This window comes from Podarcis raffonei, chromosome 3 (genome assembly GCF_027172205.1).
Source record: "Podarcis raffonei isolate rPodRaf1 chromosome 3, rPodRaf1.pri, whole genome shotgun sequence".
In the NCBI taxonomy this organism is placed as follows: Eukaryota; Metazoa; Chordata; class Lepidosauria; order Squamata; family Lacertidae; genus Podarcis; species Podarcis raffonei.
The window spans coordinates 94041577-94065440 of record NC_070604.1 but is presented as its reverse complement, the minus strand read 5'-3'; the positions used below and the strand labels follow the sequence as shown (position 1 = coordinate 94065440).

Here is a 23864-nt window from a genome sequence, read left to right as displayed (position 1 = left end):
GTATCCTGTTCTCACAGTGACCAATCAGAAGCCTAGGGGAAGGAAGCTTGCATTTCGAACCCAGAGGCAACAGCATTTTCCCTACTTTTGTTGCACGTCAACTGGTTTTCAGAGGCAATCTGCCTCTGACAAGTGAAGTAGCCTGCAGACACAGAGAACTAGGCAGGGGGCCTTCTCAGGATTGGCATCCATCCTGTGGAACACCTTCCCATCAAGGAGCCTTTAGAAGACCTTTAGAACAGGCTTTAGAAGACACTTGAAGGCAGCCCTGTATAGGGAGGTTTTTGTTATGTTTTATATATGTTGGAAGCCGCTCAAAGTGGCTGGGACAACCCAGCCAGATGGGCAGGGTACAAATAAAATTATTAATATTATTATTATTCCCATGACTCCCAGCTTCCATGAAAAAAAAAGAAATCGGGTCACATGACTGTAGTTCATTAAGGGTGCTAACCTCACACAGCTACAATTCCCAGCATCTTTAACAAACTACAGCTCCCAAGATACCCCATGAATTCTTAGTCATGTTTTAAATGTATAGTGCAGATGTGACCTTTAGCTTTTTAGCATTTGTAGAACCTGAGATACAAGGCAAAATGTACAGAGCCGATTCTTCTCACTCTTTACAAAAAACTAGCTTGCTCCATGCTTTCAGTGTTTTTCATTTTTCACATAAACACACCCATAAAAATGCCAGTGGATGCCCATGCTAGTAGCTTGATTAGGGAGGAGGCATTTTAAAATATAGGTAGCTGTCCGTGGGATATAAGACTATTTCCTACCCTTGGAACCCTTGCATGTACATTCCATACCCCCACAAAAAACCACATATTTCTGGCATTCAGGGCTCCATTTCTCATCCATTTATGGATCAAAGAGAAATAATACATTTAGAAAAGAGCTATTTTACCAGATATTTCTGAATCTTCATCCAAAGTATCTTGAATTCCAAAAGATCCAATGTACCAGTTCCATGGTTCTACAGAAAGTTAAGGTCTAATTTGTGGAAGCAAATAACTCTTTCCCCCCTCCCCTCCCCTTCGCTCTCTCTTAGCCAGTAAGGACTTCTGGCCTAGATAAAAATGAATGACTCATTAAAATGTGCCACTTTACCTGATGCATGAACCTGCACTTTCAACCCACCCAGAGGAGGCACACCTGCTGTTTTCAGTTTGCTTAGATAAGGGTATGATGAAGATTCCTGCACTCTCTTTTGCAGAGTGATTTATTATATTTTCGTAGGGCCACATAGATCATGCTTTGGACTACAAGAAGTAGCCACCTGCTTGAAGTCCTTTTTAGGAAATACTTTTGTTTTAAAAACCTGCACACATTTCAAGCAGCCTAAGTTCCATTTGCTACAATTCTGCTGCATTCTTCCTTTAGAAAGAACACAATGACTTATCAGCAACTCCTCCGCAACTCCTCCTGTTATCCCATCAAAGCACAGATAAGGACCACACCTTCTTAACTTTAACATTGCCACAATATCAGGTGCTCCCAGAATATTTACTGGGACATTAATTGCTGAAATACAAATTGGGCTCAGAGGCGGATTATGGGGAGTTTGACCAGTTCAGCCCAGAGGGCACCGCAGCGGGTACCGCAACAATGATGAACAACTGAAGGTGGGGTTGGACACCCAATTTTGGCACCACACAAGGCGCCGCTGAAATTTTAAAGCCCAAGTCCTCCACTGTTAGGCTGTGATTATATGCACACTTACCCGTGAGTGAGACATTTATTTATTTATATTTAACAAGATATTTATATGCCACTTAATCGTCAAGACCTCCAAGTGGTTTGTATAAAATAGACATTTAAAATACTGATTAAATCAACATCCAAAAAAATAAATAAATCAAAATGTAAGTAAAACCAGAGATGAGGAAGCTGTGGCCCTTCAGATGCTGTTCAACTCCCAACTCTCTTTCTGCCTAATTATGTTTGCTGGGGCTGATGGGAGTTGGAGACTAACTATATTCGATGGGCCAGACTTTCTCCACCCCAAAACACATAATAAAATAAAACTGCACATTAAAATGCCTGTCAAAATTGTACATCTACTCAGACTTGCTTAAATAAAAAAAAGTTTTGCAGGTGCTGAAAACAAGATAGCGACCTGCAGGGAGTTCCAGAGCTTTTGTGCTGTCACACTGAGAGATCAATTCCTTGCAAGTACAAAATGAACATGATATGGCACTTGTAAAAAGGTGCTAGTTCTGCATGTATGCTTATTTATGAGTCAGCTTGCACAGGAACAGGCTACATAGGTACAATCCAGACCCCAGTGATTACAGCAAAGCTGAGTTGCATCTGGTATCCGTGACCTTCTAGACAGCAGAGGTGGGTCTGTCCCAAGCACATCATCTCTCTTTCCCCTTTTTGCTGAAAGATATTGTGTTGAACAATCTGGCATAATAAGCAAAACTTTGTGTCCAGTTCTGGCATCACATAAACCAGCAAATGACCCGTAGCCTCTTAGAACCATCATTAGAGCAAAGAATTGACCTCACAGCCATCTTGCTAGAAGCAGGCTTCTGCCTCACTTAACAATGAGCGAAGGGAAGTTGGCAGCAGAGGTGAGTGACGAAGCACTCCATGACTCCAGAGAAATATTTCTTAAGTCTACAGCTCTTTAATTGTGCAAAGAACTTTGTGGTCCCCGTGCTCATTCTCACAACCTAGCCATGAAGCTAGTTGTCTCCATACAACTGCTCATGGTCCTTCTTACCCACAAGGCAGTTCTGCTAGGGGCATGATCTGATCTCTGCCCAGAGGGTTATAATGTACATCAAACAGAGATATGGGGGGGGGGGGAGTCAGAGACAGTGGAAGAGCAGGTAAAGTGAGGCCAAGGTGCCTGAGGAAAGATTTTATTTGCTTCTTAAATTACTGTTTCCAAATGTAGAGAAAATGTACAAGAAAAGCATGTTTGACTTTGGTGTGTACAGTCACCCCATTATTTGGTCTAATGAAAGGTACTTGTGTTGTTCCAGAGAAGACCACGAGCGACAAAGAAATGTGTTTTCAAACCAGAGGGCAAAAGGTCCCCCACCATCTTAACCACTTTCAGTAGTTATTAAAATCCACTCTCTGTCTCTGGCATGAAAGAAATTTAAAGAGAGATTTGAAAGTGGAGAGAGTTCATGGCTAGATGAACAGACAGTGGGAGATATGCAGGCAGAACAGAATGAAATGAAGGCCAGAGAAAAATATGAAGGAGAAGACAATAGGCTGTTTGTGCAGAGTGTAAGGAGTGAGAAGGGATTGAGGAGGGGAAGGGCTTGACAAAAGGGGAGGCTGAGGCTTGGTCTCCACAGGCATTGACTGATGTAGTAGACTCCCTAGTGCAGAATAAACCATACCACTTGAGGCTGTAGGTGGAGGTTACCTATTTCTGAATGAGAAAACTTCCTGGGGAGACCCCTTGGTGACCCTATCATGATGCTAAGGCCAGAATCCTCATCTTTGGAGGGTCAAGCTAGGGATTCAGAGTAGGAGAGCGAACTGCCTTCAGAGTCTGAGTCTGATGCTTATACCAACCTGAAAGCTCTAACACAAGAGGATTCCATGGTAGAAGAGAAGAAGAGTTTGGATTTGATATCCCGCTTTATCACTACCCTAAGGAGTCTCAAAGTGGCTAACATTCTCCTTTCCCTTCCTCCCCCACAACAAACACTCTGTGAGGTGAGTGGGGCTGAGAGACTTCAGAGAAGTGTGACTAGTCCAAGGTCACCCAGCAGCTGCATGTGGAGGAGAGGAGACGCGAAACCGGTTCACCAGATTACAAGCCCACCGCTCTTAACCACTACACCACACTGGCTCTCTGGCTGAAGAAGGTCACACTGCCCACCTCTGACTCTGAGAACTCACACTCAGAAGCTCAATTTGCCCCTCACTCTATGAAAGTGATGACTGTAAAATAGGCTGGGCCCCTTAAGTGAGGAGGCTCCTTTCACTGAAGGTGGAGCTAGAGCAGCAGCTCCTCTTTAAACCACATTTTGAGCCTGAAATAGGCAACAACATTCAAGTTCTGATCTTATGGACTCTCCAGCCTGAGCTAGATAGGGCACCACTGAATCCTGTACTCTGGCCTCATCTTGCCTTGCTGAAATCTAAACCAGGTGTGGGAAACTTTGTGGTTCAGAAACATCTGGAAGGCTAGTGGTTCACCACACCTGACCTCAGTGGTGTGCAGTCAGTGGACTTGAGGAACTAGGCTAGTCCCCTAACTTTTCCTGATAAATTAAGAGTATTAAAGTATTAAACCCTAGTGCCTTCTTCCTCCCAAAGCCCATAAAGCTTCTGTCCAGCTTAGGGAGGGAGGCACGATGCACACGCATGCAACATCAGGAAATCCCGGTGGCAGCCTTCACCCCCGCGTGCCCTCGCAAACTGGCACATCTGGCCCTAACTACTCCCCTATGAAAAATTTCACTGCACGCCACTGCCTGACCTAGACCTTACCCCACTTTGCCTCACCTTTTTCTGTGTGCTGAAACCTTAACTTTTGTCTTGGGTCAGAACCCCTGCATTGCAGAGGCTGCCACATGGAATAGAACAGGCCCCTCTCTCTGCTGTGCCAGTTTCCTACTTTGGAGGTTTCTGTGGCATTTGTTTGTTTGTTTTGAGGAAGGAAAGGAGCACTGCTTTTCTCCCATCTGCAACTTGAAGTGGGCTGAGTCTATTCTCCTGTCTTTACTCCCTTTCCCCACATTCAACTGCATGTGTAGACCAGCAGAGAAGAAGACAAATAAAATAGAACAGAGGAGTTCAGCCTTCATGTAGGTGTGGAGACTGAAATACCAAAAGCTTTTTTGTAAGTGCACGGTTCTGAAGGCCCTAGGGGTGCACCTGAGTCCAGTTCTACCATTATTTTTCCCTATGCAGACTTTCTGCTGAAGCAGCACAGCTCATCCCTCTAGATTACAGCTTGTCTTCTCTACCAACCCTCCCTGTGGCTCTCTGCCAGCCACCTGGCTACACAGCTATATTAAATTCATTCTAGCATGTTAAATCATTTGCATTGTTAATTACTCTCCTATGAGAAAAGGGCATGCTGTGAAGATTGGCAGTTCCTCCAGCTTTTATTTCCTCCATATTTGCCGAGCCATGTGGATAGGAGGGGCCGGTTTAACCATTTGGCCCACTCTCCCCAAATCTCATTGTACACCTTCCTTGTGTATAAAAGGAGAACAACCTATGATCTGATGATCAGACTAGAATCGCAGCCAGGTGGTTCATAATAACACAACCACGGCTAAATCCAGGCAGGGATCGTTGACAAATTCTCATACATCCCAGCAGAACTTGAACACAATACAATGGGAAACCAAGCACACAACCAGAAACAAAGGGTTAATAACCTTGCTATACTAAGCTGTTTAGATCGACACTCTGCACTTTATGCCTACAGCAAGTGAAGACAGATGTGCCAGGAAAATGAGACACGTTAAGCCCTGCCTTATCTAGTCAAAAGGTTCACAAGGGAAATCCAGTAGAGAAGAGTGACATTTAAAGGATACATCTAAGAGGCTGATCATCTCCCTGCAGGTGTTTATGCTGAATCCATCACTGTTAATGTCTCTTCCTATACAATGAAAAAGGCAAAAAATATGTTAGACAAATATTTATCTGCATTCCCTGGAAACACTAGGGAGTTATCTTTGTGCATGGTTAGCCTTTGCAGTTAAGGAAAAATATGCTAGATCATTTTGAAGACAGCTGAACATCTCACAGAGGGAAGATTCTAGTGCTAATTCACAAGAACATCAGCAGAAAGATGTGATTACAAGGCAAGAGCTGATTCTGTGGCAAATCAGTTCTCTTTGTGATGCCCCCCCAAAAAACTTTATTTTAAACATTTTCAAAAAGAAAATATAAACATGCACAAACTAATCTAAGCTGGATCAATGCTTCACCTAAACCCACACTACAACCCTGCAATTCGTAGTAGAAATGAACTTAAATAAATGCAAAATTCTCATGCATTCTCTGAGGAACTGCAGAAATATGCATGTTTTTTGTATTTCTGGCTTTATTAGGCAAAATAATATAGCTATCATTCTGAAAGTTGTATAGCAATCAGTTGCAACAATAACAAGCAATTTAAGAAAAGCATAATGGCAGCTACAGTTAGGAATTATTCAGACTGGTTTTGAATATAATTCTGGATATACGTATTTGAGTGTGTATTTGAGTCTCCCCCCACAATTATGAAGCAGTGACTGCAACTTACTCTTTGACACAACTCTGTTCAGAACAGTCTGAAGTTCATCAGCAGTCATTTCACTGTTCTGCAGAAAAGGAGTCAAATCCAAGATTTAACAACCGTGGCAACCAAACCGTTACCTTCTGGCTAAACCTAGCCTCTATCCTAGATCTAATGTCAAACAAAAACCAAGAGAGACTTCTCTGCCCCAGCTCTCCAAATTCAATTTAAATTTATTTTTAGTGGATGATAGCTGTTGGGTGTGTTAGTTAATGATAAAAGGCCAGGGACAAAGGGTTCCACAAGAAGAAAACAGAGCTCTAAGAAGACAAAGGGATGCTCACACTGTTGATAAGGAATGTAACTACACAATGAAGCTGGTGCATCGTATATAGTAGAGATGGTGAACTTGTGGCACTCCAAATATTGCCAGTGACCATGCTGGCCAGTGACCATGCTGTCTGGTGCTGATGGCGGTCAGAATCTAGCAACATCTGGAGGACCACAAGTTCCGCATCCCTTGTATATAGGGCTGGTAACCCTATTCTCTTCAAATGTCAGAATAGCTCCATAAGCACACTCCCATTCCAAGGAAGGGCTCTTTCTCCCATAGAAGTAAATGGGACAAGGCCCTGGCTTACTGTAGATTGGTATCCACAGTGATGTCCTATATGCACGTTACAGCTACTGGATTTGAAGGGCAGTGTTTAGAATCATGTCTATCAGCTGTCCTACTTTAAGTGGGACATCCTGGAATAATAATAATAATAATAATAATAATAATAATAATAATAATAATAATAATAATAATAATAATACCCTGGGCATCCCCAGCCACTCGGGGTGGCTTTCAACAGGATATTAAAAACACAATAAAACATTAAACATTAAAAACTTCCCTAAACAGGGCTGCCTTCAGATGTCTTCTAAAAGTCAAATAGTTGTTCATTTTCTTGACATCTGTTGGGAGGACATTCCACAGAGCAGGTGCCACTACCAAAAAGGCCCTCTGCCTTTTGCCTGGATTCCAAGATGTCCTGTTTTGACTCCTGAAAGAGCGCAGCCCCAAAAGATGCCTTTTTGGGGGAACCGTGCTATCGCGGAAGTCACCTGGGTGCCACAAGAGCACCCAGGTGGGCTTTTTGGGGAGGGTCACATTCTTCCGTGAATCACATGACTCGTGCAGGAGCGCGGCCCCAAAAGACCCGCATCCTGATTTTCCTCTGTGGCACATTGATATGTAGAATAGGTTAAAAAGAAGGCAATTGGGGTCTACAAGGCACTGTTTCCTCATTGTCCTGTTCTTGAGCAGGAGCATATTAAGTTGCCAGGGGACAGATAAGATCAGACTTCAGGACCTGAGAGAGCTCCAAGTGGCCAATTTGGTCCAATGATGTCTAAAGTTCAAATAAGGCCTTTTGTGCTTCTCAGCCCAGAACACCTCTCTCAGGTCCTTCCTCTTTCCTGGGGAGGGGTATGCTTAAAGGACCAGTTTCCTCTCTGTCAGTTCCCCCATCAAGTGATGGTGAACATGGTGCAGGAGTAAAAAGACTGAGAACAAGAAAAGCAGCTCTCCAGGAGTCTACTGCCAACTGTGTTAGTAAAAAGAAGCAGCCAATGCACTGGGAAATCTTTGAAGCATTTGCCTAATTCTGAATATTTATCATCGCACAGAAACCCTCTTACCTCCCCAGAAAGTTTTTGAAACAGGCTCTTGAACTCGCTGTCTATGTCCTTGCCTGCAACATGAGGCTAAAAGAAATCATGAACAATGTTACATTTTACACCGGGGTCTGAGGCTTCCTCCAAAGGGCTCCTGAGTCAAAATAAGCTCTGAAAGGAACAGAAACCTGAGAAGCTGGCTCAGTAAGCGCAGAAACTTAAAAGGTTGCTTTTGCTAAGCAGAAGTCTGTCATCTCTGCTACGTTTGTCAAACATTGTGATTGATCTTAGGCTTTATGGTGCAGAATTTTGCTTCTCCAGAAACGAGTTGTGCAAAGAAGTCAGTGAATTAAGCCTTATGGATACAAAGAAAGAACTATTTTCTTTAGCGTACAACACTTTCTGGGCTACAACAAAGAGGTCCTCAGCTTTTGCAGTAATAAGGCTCTGTATCCCAAAGCTGAATCTGTGAATTTGACCCCACTTGATTTGCTTACCTCATATGGATTTGCAGCCACAGTATCACCCATTTCCCTGTGAGGAAAAAATAAGAAGAAGAAGAATATAATTAAATATCCTGTTCTTCTTATCATAGAAACACTCAGAAATAGCTTACATCAAAAATTTCAGTGTGCTGAATCTTGGTTTAGTCATGTTTAGAATGGGCCCATTAAAATAAATTGCAACCCAATACAATTAAGTAAAATCAAACTACTAAGATAAAAGCTTAAAAATGCCGCAACTTAAAATGATAACAATCTTACAATAGTTTTGTTTGTTTTAAGAACAGTTTAAAACAGTAACACGATCAAACATTAAATCCCTGTTGAAACAGAAATGTTTTTGGTGTCTCTCTAAAAAGACAGTAAAGAGATATTCCGATGCATCTCCAGTGGAAGGTTACTCCAGAGGTGCAGTACCACCACTGAGAAGGCCCTGACACTCATGCTTACTTGCCTGATGATCCAAGATGAAGGTATAGAGAGTGGCGGGCCTGAGGCAGACCTTAAAGCCTGAGATTGTCTGTATGGGAGCAGATGAGGGCTAGCCCACATAGCACCCTCCAGACATTGCTGGACTACAACTCCCATCATCCATTATCATTAGACACAGACTCATGGAATTCTAATAATATCTGAAGGGGACCGCACTGGCTATCCCAGCCTTAAGGTAACCATGCAAGATCCTTTATCTACTAGGGACAAAATGGTTCATTCACCTTAATACTCCGGAACCAAATTGTGTACACTTGCTTTTGGTGTTTCTATCTGACATGGACTTAACTTCTACCCTGGTCCATCAAAGGAACATTTTCAAACTAATTGAATATTTGATTGTCGTCCAAAGAAAAACATGCTAAATAGGTTCTGGTGAAGGAAAGGGGATTTGAAAAGGAATGGGGAAATCGGTGAGTGGAGGTGTTCTCACCACCACCACTTTTCTTGTAACCTGTTTGTTGTTATGATTGTGGTGTTTAATGCTGTAATCCACCCTGGACTTTATGGTCAAGGGTAGCAAACAAACAAACAAACAAACAAACAAACAAACAAAATGTCTATGCATATAAGTTGAATGTTTTCTTCACCAAACTCCAAGATCCATCCCAACTATCTTTTCATTTGTCTTTTATTATATCACTTCAGTCACTATGCCAGCAGAGGCATAATGGAACATGGTTGAATAGTCATTACTCCCTAATGAGAACTTAGAGGGCAAAAAAAAGGGGGGTCATGAGGTATGAGCCTGATTAGACACCTGACCAAACCACAGCTTTGATGCACTGAGTGCAAAGGGAAAATGCCTTTTAGCACATCGGGGTAAAAGATACATACTGAGCTTTAGCCTCTTTCTCTGTGAAGACTCTAAGGCAGAAGTCTCCATCTTTGAAAGGCTCAAATGTAGAAGGTACAATGAGGTATTCTCCCTGAGCTAGGTGGAAGCGGTTTGAGACTTCACGCAAGTTGACATATGTGTCAGTGCGAGCGACAGGTCGGTTCGTCAAGAAGAAATCTCTGCTTAGATGAACATCGGTTTGATTTCCCAGCTAGTGAGAACAGTGAGAATGAAAAATCAGGATAAAACAGCTAGCAAGACATAGGACACAAGAAACAATTCCATCCAAGTGGGAGCATAAACCAGGTAACCTTTCCCCAGTCAACATACTGGGTCTCCTCTCAACTTTGTCCTGCACATATTCCTTGCTGGCCACCAAGGTTCACCTGCTAGGATGTTGTGATGGCCGCCAACAGCAAAACAGGATTATTCATTTGTTATTTGTTTATGTTATTATTAAATTTTATATACCACCCTTCATCCAAAAATTACAGGGTGGTTTGCAACATAATACTAAATGAGAACACAAAATGCATAAAACAAACACTAAAACAAACCAATAAATTAGACAAATTAGTGGAGGAGAAGTCTATCAATGGCCACTAACTGGGATGACTATATATTGCCTCAAGTTCTAGAGGTATTTAGGGCTCATAATGCCAGTTACCAGGGAACACAAGGAAGATGCTGCTGCTGTGTTTATGTCCTGCTTATGGGCTTCCCATAGGCATCTGGCTGGCCATTGTGAGAACAGGATACTGAACTAGATAAGTCTCTGATGTGATCCAGCAGGGCATTTACAGCATGTAAAGGCAAAGGTAAAGGGACCCCTGACCATGAGGTCCAGTCGTGACCGACTCTGGGGTTGTGGCGCTCATCTCGCTTTATTGCCGAGGGAGCCGGCATACAGCTTCCGGGTCATGTGGCCAGCATGACTAAGCCGCTTCTGGTGAACCAGAGCAACACACGGAAATGCCGTTTACCTTCCCGCCGGAGCGGTACCTATTTATCTACTTGCACTTTGAGGTGCTTTCAAACTGCTAGGTTGGCAGGAGCAGGAACCGAACAACGGGAGCTCACCCCGTCGCAGGGATTCGAACCGCCGACCTTCCAATCGGCAAGTCCTAGGCTCTGTGGTTTAACCCACAGCGCCACCTGCGTCCCTTTACAGCATGTGGCTTCCCCCAAATAATCCTGGGAACTGTTGTTTGTTGAGGGTGCTGGGAATTGTAGCTCTATGAGGGTTAAACTACACCCAGGATTCTTTGAAGGAAGCTATGTGCTTTAAATACACTTTTCATTTATGGTGTACACACAGCCTAAGTTAAGTGTTTCAAATAACTGGGTCTGCTGACAGCCATAACTAGCATGTGGCACACAGTTGCTCTCTAAATGAGATTTAATCTCTGCTTCACCAGTCTCTTGCTATCCCCTTGCCATCTCCATAATCTTCTTCCTACATTTTCCCTACAAACTGATGAGTTGGCATATTAAGTTTATCAAAAACATGAGGTGCTTTCCACAGAGTGCAGACGTACCTTCAGCCTGTATAAATCTCAAGAAAGCAGCTTTTCCACAGCTCATTTTCTTCTGCACCTTCCACCAAATGCTAATCTACTATCCGAGCTTGCAACATACAAGCATCTTTATATTATAACTGATAATACAAATCTGCTCCAAAGCTCTGCATGAGTTATAAGAGGAAATTGGGTGCCTTAAATTGAACAAAAGCACAAAAGCAAAACAATAAATGTTTAAACAGTGCCTTTGCAGCGTGAGCTTGCATTTCAAAATATGACTCATTAAGGCAAGGTGGAGTTTGTTTGAAACAGGGTGTACTCCATTGTCTACTGATAGCATATATCTCTTAACTAGAAATGTCAAAGAGCAAACACACTCATACATTAGCAACTGGAATCAGGTGCAACTTCCCATGCTGGTCTGATGCAGAATTATAGCCTAGAATATCTTTACAATATGCATTGCTGTGATTCTTAGGCATTGTTGTGGAAAGCAACAGCTTAATTTGTTTAGAGCGTCTGGGTTCCAGCAGGAGGCTGTCACCTTTCCCATAACTTGCTCACTTAACTCTAAGCTTCTCTTCCTGCAATGTGGTTTGCGCAATAGAGTAGCAAACTGGAAGTGTGGGGAAGCACTACTACTTCTAAACACACACACACACATGCACACAGCAGCAGCAGCAGCAGCAGCGTGGCATGCATGGTTTTATACAACCACCACTCCGGAAAAAGTTCCTTGCTGGACCAGACCAAATGTCTACCTAGCCTACCATCCTGTTTCTGACAATGGCCAACCAGGTGCCCTCAAGAAGCCCATAAGCACAGAAAATAAAAGCAATAGCCCTCTGCGGGGGGGGGGGGTTGCCTCCAGTAACTGGTATCTGGAGGTATACTGACTTAGGGAAAATGGCGGGGGGAGGTTCTATTCAACCACTATGGCTAATAGCCACTGATAGGCCTCCTCATTTTTTCTTTTCTTCGTCTAAACCAGGCATAGGCAAACTCAGCCCTCCAGGTGTTTTGGGACTACAACTCCCATCATCCCTAGCTAACAGGACCAGTGGTCAGGGATGATGGGATTTGTAGTCCCAAAAGATCTGGCGGGCCAAGTTTGCCTATGCCTGGTCTAAACTCATAGCCATCACTTGTAGCAGTTAAGCATCATAAGTGTGTTGTGGGAAGTACTTCTTTTATCCATCCTGGATCTAGGACATGTCAATTTAATTGGGTGACCTTGGCTTCTAATATTCTGATAAAATGTGGAAGTTCTCTCCCAATCCCTATTTCTGTACCACACAATTTATTTGTTTTTATACTTTAGTGTTCTTTTCCCCCCACGCCCAGCAAACTTAAATCAATCAATCATTTATGAGCAATTATTTGGGTTACATATAACCCTCCCCCGTGGTCAGTCCACACATGCTTGAGGTGTGTTGTGCTGAACCAACAAATCTGACATTCAGGAAAGCCTCCTTTCAAAGAAGCAATGTAATGGGAGATGAAAAGCACATTAAAGACCTCTGAACTGCCATCTTAGGACCACTTTCCCCGCAAATAAGCCCTTAAGTTAAAAGTTTTCTTTCCTTCCTTCCAAAAATAGTCAGCATACACCCTTAGAAACCAAATGTCCCTCATATGTCAGCAGGGCAATTGTCAGTTTGGGGCACATCAGCCTTCAAGAAGCAGTAGATGATCTTTTTATTTTGGAGGATCCAGCACAGTTTGTATACCTCTTTTGGCACCTGCAAGAGACATATAAAGGGAAAGAGACATAAAGGCCTGATGAAAGATGGTGGCTCTATATTTCTCACAAGCAGCTGAATGAAAAGTCAACCAAAAGAATATTTAATGGATTTGAACAGCTGGTCTGTTATGCCTGGTGACCATCCTTTCCTGCACACTCAGCCAAAGATGAACTTTTCTCAGCAATATCTCTGCTCCAACTTGAACATTCAATCATTTTTGCCTGGTTTGGTAATCCGAGGCCAATGCCAATTTAAGAGTATCTTAAGAGAATTTTTGTTATACAATCTGGTTCTGCACTGCACTAGTCTCCCCCACCAGGGATGGATTCATGTACATCAGCCTGCCTTGGCTTTGCATTCACAAGATTTGAGCCTTTTCAAGCTATTTCACAGCTGAGCTTTCAGGACGGAACTTTGAAGAATCTTGCAGAATGCAGAAAGCTGCTTTATGACAAGGCAATACATCTATCCAGGTAGCTGAATGCTATTTATTCAGATCAGGAGAAGTATTTCCAACCAGCTACTGTGGGTTGAATCTGGAGCCTTGTTTGAGCACAGCATGTGTTCCACCACTATTTTATGGCACCACAGAATAAATGCACAGAGAGAAGCAATGCTGTTATTGATAGGCACTCAGGCAGGTGTGGAGAACTGATGGCACACCAGCTGTTGATGGACTCCACCTCCCATTCACCTAGTCACAGGCCATGCTGTCTGAGGTTGATGGACAGTGGAGCGGGGCAGAAAGTATCAAGGAGCAATGAGTAATATACCTGATAAAGGGAGTAGCCAATACTGAGCAGCCCTTCCCCCATCCTCTTCTGCCTCCTACGGTTCTTCTGCATCAAGCCCACCAGGATGCTGCAACATGGTTCACTCCCACTTCCTGTGTGGTCGTCATCTGGCTCATCCAGCCTAATTTTAAACTGGGGGTTGGTCCAGTATGTTGCTATAAAGGCAAAGGTAGAAATATATGTAAGAATCACCAGAGAAACGAGAGAGGGGTTTCTTTGCTGCTAATGCAACCAGGTTGAGCTGCAGGGAATTGTCCTTAAGAATGAACTGTACTTTGGCTTCCAGCCTGGCTTTCCCATTATATTTATATATTCTATGCTTCCTTCGCCACCCCTGCCCAAGTATGCTATATATTTATTGCAGTTATAATGAATCAAGCTACTAAGAGACATTCCCTAGGGGGAGCGGTGACCAGCTCAAAGAGACTGCAGTCATTAACACAAACCCGTTACTTATCCTCAGGAGACTGTTACTGGGCCATTTCATATAAGAGACAACTCTCAGGTTTGGCTTGAAAATGAATATTTTAAAATCAAAAAACCCAGTTATGAGTTATTCAGTTGCAAGTATATTCAGGCCATTACATTGATGCTTCTGCATGGTCCCATACTACTTTTAAGTACACAATGACTTAAAAGGTACTAAGCTTAATTCTAATGAGTTATGGCCCTTCCCCGTATCTTAGACCAAAATGTTAAGGAAGATGTATCCTATCAATAAAATTATCCCAAAATTGCATCCTGGGTCTCTTTCACTCCCACTTTTTAAGGTGGCCACCTTTCTTTCTCACTTTCTTCTCTAAAACCTCAGCGTCTCTAGAAATAACTGAGACTGAGAAATGACTGGGTTTGATTGGTGACCCAAAAACTCGGAATGACACATACCCTGTGATATAATGAGAACAGACTGCATTCAGACATAACAGCAAACCATAACCTTGTTGTGATAAGAAAACACACCGTGGTGGGGCTTGGGATTGTGCAGCCTTCCCTTCTTCACATATGAGGGGAAGAAAGGTGAAACCTTCACTCACAGTTTAAAACAAACCTGTTTCCTGTCTTGTCCACATGGAGAAGACTGTGGTTTGTGCAAACCATTGTTAGGTAACGAAACAGGGTATCAAACCAGGATATCCCAGTTTCTTAACTATGGTCTGCACAAATCACTTCCTGCATTTAGACAAAACAGAAAAAGATGTTTTGTTTCCAAAAATGAAAGGAGAAAAAGGAGCTTCAAAATAATGTGAAGTGGGGGAGTGGTGATCCTAAGGCCCACTATGGCATGTTTGTGTTATGGTTGGTGTCTGAGTATGTCTGAAGCCATTAATTTCCCAGTTAAGAGAGATTTTATAACATGCTGATATTTTTCTCTTCTCTTCAGCTCTTTCCCAAACCATTTCAAAGCGGCATTCCACTGACACCAGCCCACAGTGAAATGTGGCATCACTTCTATTCAAACAACTGTTCATGATCTGTAATGTTTGAGTTTGAATGCTTTCATTATTATACCCAGATTACAGCACTGAACCTACCAAGGAATGGCTCTTACAAGTAAAATCACGTGTTTTTTTAATTCTGCAGAAAAATGTTTTCCCACTTGAAGACATTTTTTAAAATGCTTAATTAACGCACGCCATACTGCTATTCGTTTTAATTACATATTCAGGCTGGAGCCCCAAACAGCAATGGGTTTAGGAATTAATTTAGCATTCGACACATAAAAACAAAACAGTTATTTCTAGACTATTAATATATGCAATTTTATGGTAAATATTGCAGTTTGGTCCTTTTTATCACAGTTTCAGTGCCATACTGAAAAATGAATGAGATGTATAACTAGAACTTAAAACACACACACACACACACACACACACACACACAACAGTAATGTATGAAAACAAAAATGAAAAGCAATGAAAATACTAACATGAACACTGCAAAGCAGAGTTTAACACTTGAATTTTGATGTGCCTGCCATGCTGTTTTCCCAGCAGCAGCAATATTGGATCTCAGCAGGACTAGGATGGAGTGGAGCAGAGCGGCAGTGAGCAGTGGGGAGCAGGAAGTCAGCAGTGGCAGGTACAGGTGTGCCTGCCACCAGCTGGGTGCAGCCCCCACCCTTGCAGATGCTCTGCCATGCTCCATCCCAATCTTCGCAAACAGCCGCACTGCCACAGAATGTAGGACGGCACAGCAGCAATGTCCCACCTCTTGTACTTTGACCAGATGGAAATGTGCGCATCATGCATCACAGCTCGGTTTGAATCTAACCTATATCCGCCATAATGCAAGAAACCCTGACAGCATTTTGCTGAGGGAAACTGAACGAAAACAGTGTATAATTTGAGATGACAAGATCAGGGAGCTTTTGTCTTTCTCCCATCAGGCCTTGTACATAGCAGGGAGACATACAACTAAACATACAGAGGAAAACTCCCTCAGAACTACACAGCAGGTGCTACCTCACTAGAGATCATGCCAATCTGCCTGGTTGCTACGCAACACCTCCTCCACCACCATCACCTCGGTTAGCTGACTCACCAACAACAGAAATAACTCTTAAGTTTCAAACTGAACGATCCCTGCTGTTGCACTTCCAACAGGCACTTGGGAAAGAGCCCGATCTACAATTGCCCCCATGGCTCAAATAGTGAGACCACTGAAATAACCTGCAGGCAGTCCTACAGTATAAAAGCTTCCCCTGTCAACAATAGCTATGGCTAGTTATTGGCTTCTCCACGGTGACATTACCTGGGTAATTTTGGCACCCACCGGCTGTGGAGCCCCGTCTCCAGTTTCCGTTGAACAAAGTCATACCCCATTTGTGGACATGGTTGCTTGTCAGGGTGTCAGGAGTCAAGTTGCAGATCTCAAGCCTTGTGAAGTTCCTTTGAAAATCTGAGAAGGACATCCTGCCATAGGAGCAGAGCATACGAGAGTGCTTAGTGAGTCTGGAACAAAGCCATTATCCACTTGCCATTGATTTATCTTCTACCGAGACGGCAGGCAGCAATAGCACGAGGGAGTTATTTGGCGTTACAAAGCTCTGAAACTTCTAGGAATCCCCATCAATAATGGAAGGCCTACAAATTCTCAGTGATTAGTCTCCTTGTGTCCAGTCAGTCATGCTATCCTTAGCTCATACCAAATTAGAGTCTAGGACTTGCCATTCCCACACTGGGAACCGCTTCCCACATTACATTTCAAGGGCCAGGTCCAAGTTGCTGGGGATCTCAGGGCAATAAATGATAAAAATCCCTCTCTTACCAACAGTTGTCATGACAGAGAAGAGCCAACTGCACTGCCAAATGACTGTAAAGAACAGCAGCCTAATAGCCTGGTCTACTCCATACATATATTTCTGCTGCCAGGGAAGGAAGATGCTGCATAGCAGTCTCTGAACACATGCAGAGTGTTTTTATTTTACCGCTAAGCTGCAGTTGTCTGACTCAGCTTCTTATGCTCCTATGAGGTTTTTTGCCAGGAGTGTGTTGTGGGTGTTCATCCCTTTCTCCCCCCGATGCAAGTCCAACAAAAATCTTCACCACCACAACTGCTATTAACCAATTGTAGCCGCAAGGCATCATTGATGTATTACGGTATTTTAATATTTTGTTGGAAGCCGCCCAGAGTGGCTGGGGAAGCCCAGCCAAATGGGCAGGGGATAAATAATAAATTATTATTATTATAAATTATTATTGCAAGGGGGAGATTTTCATCAGGACTATGCAAGGAGGGAAAACATGAAAACCTCTCTCCTTATGTGCCAAAGTCCTGACAAAAATCTGGCCTTCCTTCATCCGCTGTTAGCATTTAGAAGGCAAATGACACAGCCCAAGTGATGCATTTAACACCACATCTAGTGTCACCCATGCACTGCAGCATGTTTATCTACATTCTGCTATTGATTGAAAGGTTCTTACCAAAATTCACCATCATCTGCCTGCTTATCCAGAGCTGCTTTCTGCTTGGGGTCAATATAATTCCATTGTGGAGCACTGCAGGGATAGGAGAGCATTACAAACCAAACATTTTGCCACTACAAATTAAGCATGAAATAGTTGCATATGTGTACGGACACATTCCTATCTCTGAGCCCTGAGGGACCTCAAGGGTGCCACCACTACAGGCGCTCGGTTCTGCCCAACTCGGAGGCGGGGGTGCGCACGCATGACGTCACACAACCAGAGGAGGCTGGGAGGGCTGCCATGGCTGCAAGAAGGCCAGACAGGGCCCATTGCAGCCATGTGAAGGCTGGACAGGGCCCATCACAGCTGCGGGAGAGGGGGGGGTGCCAGTACTGCGTTCCAGTGAGTACTGCCAGAAAATGGAAAGCGTAATGCTGGTGGTCAACAAGAGAGGTTTAAAGACTCTCTCAAGGCAAATATAAATAAAATGTAGTATAAATACCAACAACTGGGAAACACTGGCCTGAGAGCGCTCCAAGTGGAGAACAACTTTTACCAAAGGTGTTCTGGGCTTTGAAGACACTCAAACTCAGGACAAAAGGGAGAAACACGCTAAGAGGAAGGCATGCTTGGCAAATCCACATCGTGATCAACTCCTGCGCAGAAACCTATGTCCCCACTGTGGAAGCACCTATGGATGCAGAATCAGCCTCCACAGTCACTTACTGACTCACTGTTAAAACTGTGTTTATGGAAGACAATCTTACTCGGCTACAAGTGATCGCCAAAGAAGAAAGAAGACTGCCAGGGAAAAAACACTGGCTACAACTCCCATCGGTCCTCGCCATCGACCATGCTGGCTGGAGCTGATGGGAGTTAGAATCTCACAACATCTAGAGAACCACAGGTTCCACGCTGCTGGATTAAAAGTCACATAAAGTGATAGAAAAGAAGTGTTAAACGTTTTATAATTTCTGACTTAAATCATTTTTATTGTACGATTTATTTTTAAAACTGAGCCCTTTTTGATGTGAGTTTAATACCTGAAATCTAATCCTTGTTTATGTGCCTGCTGTTTGGCTGTTTTTTATAGGATTATTTAACTACTGATATGGCATTATTCATGAGATACAGTAGTAAATTAAATCTGGAGTTGGGGATAAAGCAGAAACAATTCCTTATTTACTCTGGGGATGCAAGGAGCGCTCTGCTGAAAAGAAAAGAAATATTATTGGAATCTCCACTGCTCCAGGGAGATCCTGATCACATGCCTCTCAAATGAAAACATTTTAAATTTCTGTAAATAATAAAAAGAAACTTCCAGAGATGGTTTAATGTACAGTTAATTCTGTTTCAGAGTAGCAACTGTTTCTTTGCCAGGTGAGCTGACCTCTGGAACTCTCTCCCTGGGGAAATAAGTCTTCTCTTGCTCGCTGCTGGCCCTTAGATGCCGGTTAAAGACCTATTGATCTGCCCAGGCCTTTGGGAGTTAAGTCCCCAGGGACCCAACAGATGGAAATGCTAAGACTGCAGCTCTGGAAGTTTGTGTTTAGATTTTTGTGTGTGTGTGTTTTTATTTTGTTTTTATTTAGTATTGATTATGGTAAATTTTGTTGGAAAACTTTTAATAAAAATAATTTTGAAAAGAAAAGGCAGCCTAAGGAGAGCCTACAGGATCTGGCCAATGGCCCATCTTGGCTAGCATCCTGTTCTCCCAGACACCCATGATGGGAAACCCCCAAGTGGGATCCGAGTGCAAGAGCAACCCTCTCTCCTCCTGGGGTTTCCAGCAACCGGGATTCAAAGTGTTTCTGCCTGCGACTGGGGAGGGCAGAGCGGAGCCATCCTGCCCAGGAGCCATCGAGAGCCACCTCCACAAATTTGTCTGCCCTTCTGCTGAAGCCATCTAGGCCTCCTGTGGCAGGGAGTTCCGCAGTTTAACAACGTGCTCTGGCTTCTCCTCCCCCCTCCCTGCCTTGTTCTTTTTTTTGTGTGTTTAGATTTTTAATGGTGGTATGAAATATTTCGTAACGATGGAAGACGGGAGCAAGAGCAGTATACAAATCAATCAATCAGTCATTCAATTAAATAAGCATATGGTGTTAAGAGTGCAATCCTATACTGTATATGCCTACCAGGAAGAAAGCCCTATTGAATTCAATGGGGCTAACTTCTGAGTATACATATATAGAATTGCACATGTATAGAACTGCATTTAATGTGCAGATTTTTTAGAATACAAAATAGGATGACATCTCAACACAAGTGGCTCCAGGGGAGCAATTTCATTGGGATCACTGCAAGGGTTAAACTCTTCCAATAATCTTGATAATTATCAGCCCCCACCCACCCACCCTTTACCTGGTGCTTACATTTATTTCAGTATGCGCATAAAATGCAAAGGTGCAGTTAGCCATTGTGTCTAGCTCAGCCCCATGTTCAGCCGGGCTTAAGAATCCTCTTAGAAATACTCTTTTTCCTATATGTTTCTGCTCTACTATCCAGGCATGAAAAGCCATGGGTGTGAGTTAATAGATAGCCCTCCTAACTTATTAATATTACTTTCTTCCTTTCGGCTGTCATTTGATATATTAACTTTGCCAGATGTAATTTTAGAGGAACTTCATATGTTATACGGCAGAGCCAGTGACAATGTAAAAGAGATTGATGGCTCCTTTTTTCCCATCTCATTTCCAGGGCAATGTTCAAAAAATCAACACGAACATCTTCCCAGTCAGATGCCCACACTACAAATGCTTAGAATCATAGAATCATAGAATCATAGAATCATAGAATCATAGAGTTGGAAGAGACCACAAGGGCCATCGAGTCCAACCCCCTGCCAAGCAGGAAACACCATCAGAGCACTCCTGACATATGGTTGTCAAGCCTCTGCTTAAAGACCTCCAAAGAAGGAGACTCCACCACACTCCTTGGCAGCAAATTCCACTGTCAAACAGCTCTTACTGTCAGGAAGTTCTTCCTAATGTTTAGGTGGAATCTTCTTTCTTGTAGTTTGGATCCATTGCTCCGTGTCCGCTTCTCTGGAGCAGCAGAAAACAACCTTTCTCCCTCCTCTATGTGACATCCTTTTATATATTTGAACATGGCTATCATATCACCCCTTAACCTCCTCTTCTCCAGGCTAAACATGCCCAGCTCCCTTAGCCGTTCCTCATAAGGCATCGTTTCCAGGCCTTTGACCATTTTGGTTGCCCTCCTCTGGACACGTTCCAGTTTGTCAATGTCCTGCTTATAGAACGTGTGAGTCTTACAGGTGGAGGACAGTATTCAGCTAGTGTGTGGTAATTGTGCTAAGGAGACTTGGGTTCGAATTCCTGCCTTGAAGCCCTCTGAGTGACTTTGGATCAACCACCATATCTCATTCTAACTTACCTCATGGAGCTGCTATGGAACTAACATGGGATAATCTCCTGAACTCCTTAGAGAAGGGTGGGATACATATTCAAAAAAAATAAAAATAAAGGATAGGGAACTTGTGGCCGTCCAGACCCAAACTCCTATCATCTAGGAGAACTAGCCATGATGTCTGGGACTGATGGGGCTTTGAATCCAACAAGATCTGGACAGCCACAGATACCCCATCACTGAAGTAGATGAATAAATGGCATTTCAGGAGTTACTATACAAGCATTGGGTGTGGGGTGGGGGTGTGACAATCTGAAGATGACCCAGGACTAAGGATGTAAGAAAGCATTGCAGTCCTGTGTTTGTCCCAACCGGCGCTGTTTCCATTCTGCTGCAGTTCATCTTCTGCCCAAAATACATTATTCATCTCACTGTCTGCTGTGGCAAAATTAGACAAGTTACATTGTATTTACATTATTCTACCCCATTCAGTGCAAAGGATGCATAATGCAAATGGGGGAAACAGAATCAACTGCATAAATTTGTGTACTGATAGCAACAGTGAATACTGATATATACTGATGATAATAATATACTTATCACTCCAGGCCCCAGTCCACTCCACTTCGCCCCATGGATTTCTCAACCTGACTAATTTCTCCGGACGGCCACGGTAGTTAACCTGTGGGAAGCACCACAAACAGAACATCAGGACTTTATAATCCCCCTCAGTGTTGCCGTCCTGTTAGATGACAGTCCTGTTTAGAAAACATCCTGTGAGAGTCAGTGTAGTGTAATGGTTAGAGTGTGGGACCTTAGAGACAAAGGTTAAAATCCCCCCTCAGCCCCTGAAGCTCACAGTCATCACCTCTCAGCCCCACCTGCCTCACAGGGTTGTTGTGAGGATAAAATCGGGAGAGGGAGGAGATCCATGTGCACCAGCTTAAGTGACTTGGAGGAAAAGGTGGTATTTAAATATAATAAATAAATGAATAAGTTCATTAAGAACAAAAGCAATGCGAGCAAAAGCCGCAGCCTATGGCAAGTTTCTTAGTGCTACCACAAAACTCAAGAGCTCATGAATTGGATTTTATGGGACACGTTGTACAATCCCTGAAACAGCAAGTTTTCCCCAACACAAATTTTCTGAAAAACCTCCAGGGACTTCCACACAGTCCCCAGGAACCTGTTACATTAACTGGCTGTTCTTAAATGTAGCCAGCTCATCCACTGGGTGGATGGAACTTTTGTCCAAAACATCTGCCCTAAAATGCTGGTTTTTCTCCTTCATTGCATTTCTACAGATAAGTTATGGGTTTTATTGTTATGTTATGTTATGTTTTTGAAACTGCTTTGCAAACTTCAGTATTAAAGTGTGCTGTAAGTTTTTTAGAGGGAGGGTTAAAAGGAGTGCACTTTAGTATTGTTAGGAGTTTGTGAGTGCCAGACCACTATAACCTCCAGATCAACCAAAGGTTAGAATTAATCAGTTATTGGCATGTTAAGATTTGGGTGCCAGATTAAGCCGAATCTGTGTGTGGCTTCAGCTGTGTGCTAGACAATGCTAATCCCCTGGAATCAACAAGTGTTGAAAGCTAATTAAGCAAAGCTAAATTCCTCATGAGGTTATAGCCTGGGGGATGAGCAATTAAGACTCTACTCAGAGTTAGTTAGAAGATAAACCCAGAGCTTAGAGAGGTTAGAGTGAGGAGTTATATGAGCCAGAAGCCGGATAAAAGCTGCAGGCAGACAGAGAGCCATAGCTGGTGTGGAAGGAGCAAGACCTTGGAGTGAACTCCTCCATCATAGACTCAGGTTGTATATATGTGTAAATAAACCATATATCATAAAGATACCTCAGTCTCCACTGTGCCTCATTTTCCAAAAGGAAACAAATACCCTGGAACCTTGCACTGCTCAGACACTTGGGGTGCTGTGCAACAGTATTAATTTCATGACAGTTCAGTTTGTTAAAGCTCACACACAGAGCCAGACACACACACACACACACACACACACACACACACACTATATTTTTACCTCTTCCGCTCCAGTAACAGAGTAAGCATGACCTTTGACCAACTTCAGACTTGTGATTGCTTCTGTTTCAGCTGCACTGGTTATCTAGGGCAATAAAATTATTGTAAAAACACAACACGGTGCTTTAAAATCCTAGAAGTGATTCCCTGGGGTGGGGCAGAGCTACTTTGCTAACTTCCCAGGAGGTGGGTCTCTGCTGCTTACCAGGAGGGGCAAGGAGCTGTGGAGGTTTGCACGGTGCAAACACACCTGCCCCACTAGTGCATTTGCCTTTCCCAGTAAGCAACGCCAACCCACCAGCCAGGAAGCTAGCACACTGACTCCACCTGGTGAGCTCCTTCTGAATCATAGAGTTGTAAGGGGGCTTGTAGGCTATCTAGTCCCACTTCCTGCTCAGTGCAGGAAATCAAATATACATGCTGGAACATCTACAACAGATGTCTGTCTGGCCTTTGCTTGAATGCTTCCAGCGAGGGAAAACCCACTGTCCCTTTAGATAATTGGTTCCATAATCAAACTTCTGTTTCCATTGATAGATTTCTTCTCATATTCAGCCAGGCTCTACCATCCTATAACTTAAACTCTTTAGATCTAGTTCTGACTGCTGCCCCCTCACCAGCCCCAGAAACAGAGAGGACAAGTCTTTGTCCTCTTCTATGTGAACCCATCAGTCATCTGCATGCTAAACATTCTCTCCTGATGGGACTTGTTTTCCAAACCCCTGACTAAAGACCAAGTGTGGATGCAACCTTTGTCAAAACACCAAGTGCATTTTTCTA

At 43.3% G+C, this 23864-nt stretch overlaps 1 protein-coding gene across 1 annotated transcript in view; it reads right to left on the bottom strand.

Moving 5' to 3' along the window:
• LOC128411078 (calpain-8-like) overlaps positions 1-23864 on the bottom strand; it is a 40132-nt gene that overhangs the window by 8302 nt on the left and 7966 nt on the right. Inside the window, exons 6-17 of the mRNA XM_053383066.1 lie at positions 23086-23169; positions 21642-21727; positions 17692-17766; positions 16520-16680; positions 13748-13923; positions 12960-12971; positions 9709-9920; positions 8374-8410; positions 7901-7966; positions 6242-6299; positions 5529-5593; positions 911-979 (exon numbers count right to left, since the gene is read on the bottom strand). Of these exons, the coding sequence (XP_053239041.1) occupies positions 911-979; positions 5529-5593; positions 6242-6299; positions 7901-7966; positions 8374-8410; positions 9709-9920; positions 12960-12971; positions 13748-13923; positions 16520-16680; positions 17692-17766; positions 21642-21727; positions 23086-23169 (1101 nt within the window). The remainder of the gene's footprint in view (positions 1-910; positions 980-5528; positions 5594-6241; positions 6300-7900; positions 7967-8373; positions 8411-9708; positions 9921-12959; positions 12972-13747; positions 13924-16519; positions 16681-17691; positions 17767-21641; positions 21728-23085; positions 23170-23864) is intronic.